Source organism: Thamnophis elegans, chromosome 3 (genome assembly GCF_009769535.1).
Source record: "Thamnophis elegans isolate rThaEle1 chromosome 3, rThaEle1.pri, whole genome shotgun sequence".
Lineage (NCBI taxonomy): Eukaryota > Metazoa > Chordata > Lepidosauria > Squamata > Colubridae > Thamnophis > Thamnophis elegans.
Window position 1 is genome coordinate 37,660,927 of NC_045543.1, and position 1,616 is coordinate 37,662,542.

General features: G+C 55.1%; 1 protein-coding gene across 1 annotated transcript; it reads right to left on the minus strand.

The window, feature by feature from the left end:
* Window positions 1-839: 839 nt before the first annotated feature.
* On the minus strand, window positions 840-1,232 carry LOC116505394 (helix-loop-helix protein 2-like). The gene has a single exon (XM_032212607.1). The coding sequence runs from the start codon at window positions 1,230-1,232 to the stop codon at window positions 840-842; it is 393 nt and encodes a 130-aa protein (XP_032068498.1).
* Between the last annotated feature and the right edge of the window lie 384 nt (window positions 1,233-1,616).

The following is a 1,616-nucleotide window of genomic DNA, read 5'->3' on the forward strand; positions in this document are numbered from 1 at the left end:
TGATTCCACACACACAAAATAAATAAAGTTATCAAGGACAAGTCCAAATATATAAAATACGTTTAAAAAGAGGGCATTGGTGCAATAAAACCAGAGCAAAATGAAAACCACAATCTGGTTTCCAATGAACACTTCCAGAATCAGACATTTATTCCACAGAAGAAAATGTAAACACTTGACTAGAGAAAACCAGTTGGCACAAAGTCTTCAACACAAAATCTTAACCACCCTCAAAAACTAAAAAATTGTCTTGGGGAGAAAATAGTCCACTTTTGCTACTTAAATTAAAAAATAAATTATTTTTAACTGCACTCCTGTATTAAGGTCACAAGTAAATGAGATCTTTATTTTTTTGGATACAAAGAAAGGGGCACTTGACAATCTCTATTATCACTGGGTTTGTTTAGAAAAGAACCCCACCTTCCACGTAAGATGTGCTCCTGTTTTGGGCGGCCCGGGGACAAGTGAACTCTCCATCCAAACCCCCGGAGGGAAAATCTCCATTTCAAGTTTCTCTTTTCGGGCGTGAGTCAGGAAAGCACTTTAAGGCACGAGCTTAAAGCCAAGGGACTTCCAGCCAAGCTTCCGCCGGGTTCTCGAAACTTTGCTGAAAGGGGACCCTATCGCGGGGAAATTTTGAGAGGGGAGGGAAGGTGAAGGAAGGGGCAAGCCGAGACCGTCCATCCCTCAGAGACAAGGGAGCCTCCGGGGACTTGACCTGGGGAAGGAGCGCCGCCTGCAAGGCCGAGCCCCAACGGAGGCGGCTCCAGAGGGACCCAGCAGCCTGTCCATCTTGCCTGTCGACCTTCCCCGCGGGCCCTGGTCCCCGGGCGCCTGCCCTACACGTCTAGGACATGGTTGAGATAGGATATGTAGCAGATGGCCAAACGGAGGATCTCAATCTTGGAGAGCTTCTTGTCCGGGGGAAGCGTGGGGAGCAGTTTGCGCAGCTCGGCAAAGGCCAAATTGAAAGCCTCCACGCGGATGCGCTCCCGCGTGGCGTGGGCCGACCGATATTTGGCCGTGGCTCGACGGCGCCGCCGCTTCTCCTCACGGCTCAGCGGCTGCGGCGGATGGGCCGCCGAGCGACCTCCTCCTGCGCTCTCGCCGTTTGGCGTCTCTAAGTCGGAGGCGCAGCAGCTCCGCAGCCCCTTGGCCTCCAGAGACTCCGGGTCGGACGGCGCTGACGACGGGTGGTCCGAGTCCACTGCTTGGTCTGGGCTCAGCATCATCTGCCAGGCGGGGAGGCAAGTAATAACAACATAAAAAGAAAGACGGGAGTTCAGTCAGTGCCGCTGTTGAATGTTCTCCCCCACCCGGCTCGTGATAGGCGGAAAGGGAGCCAAGCACATCAGCTTGCGCCCTTCGTCCGCCCGCCCGCCTTCCCCGCCGCCCTTGCCTTCCTACTCTAGCCAAGGTAGCGCAGCTGTTGTCAGAAGCTCCCGGCGGAAGCCTGAGCCGGGTTGATCGCGTGTGCCTGCCGCTTACTTCGCGCGAGCGAGCCGGCGGGGCTGAAGGTATTGAACGACGAAGGGCCCTCCTGCTGCTGCTGCTAGGAGGCCTCGCGAGGAGACTCGCTTGCGCTGCCCAGGCTGAGGGGGGACAGGGGGCTGCTT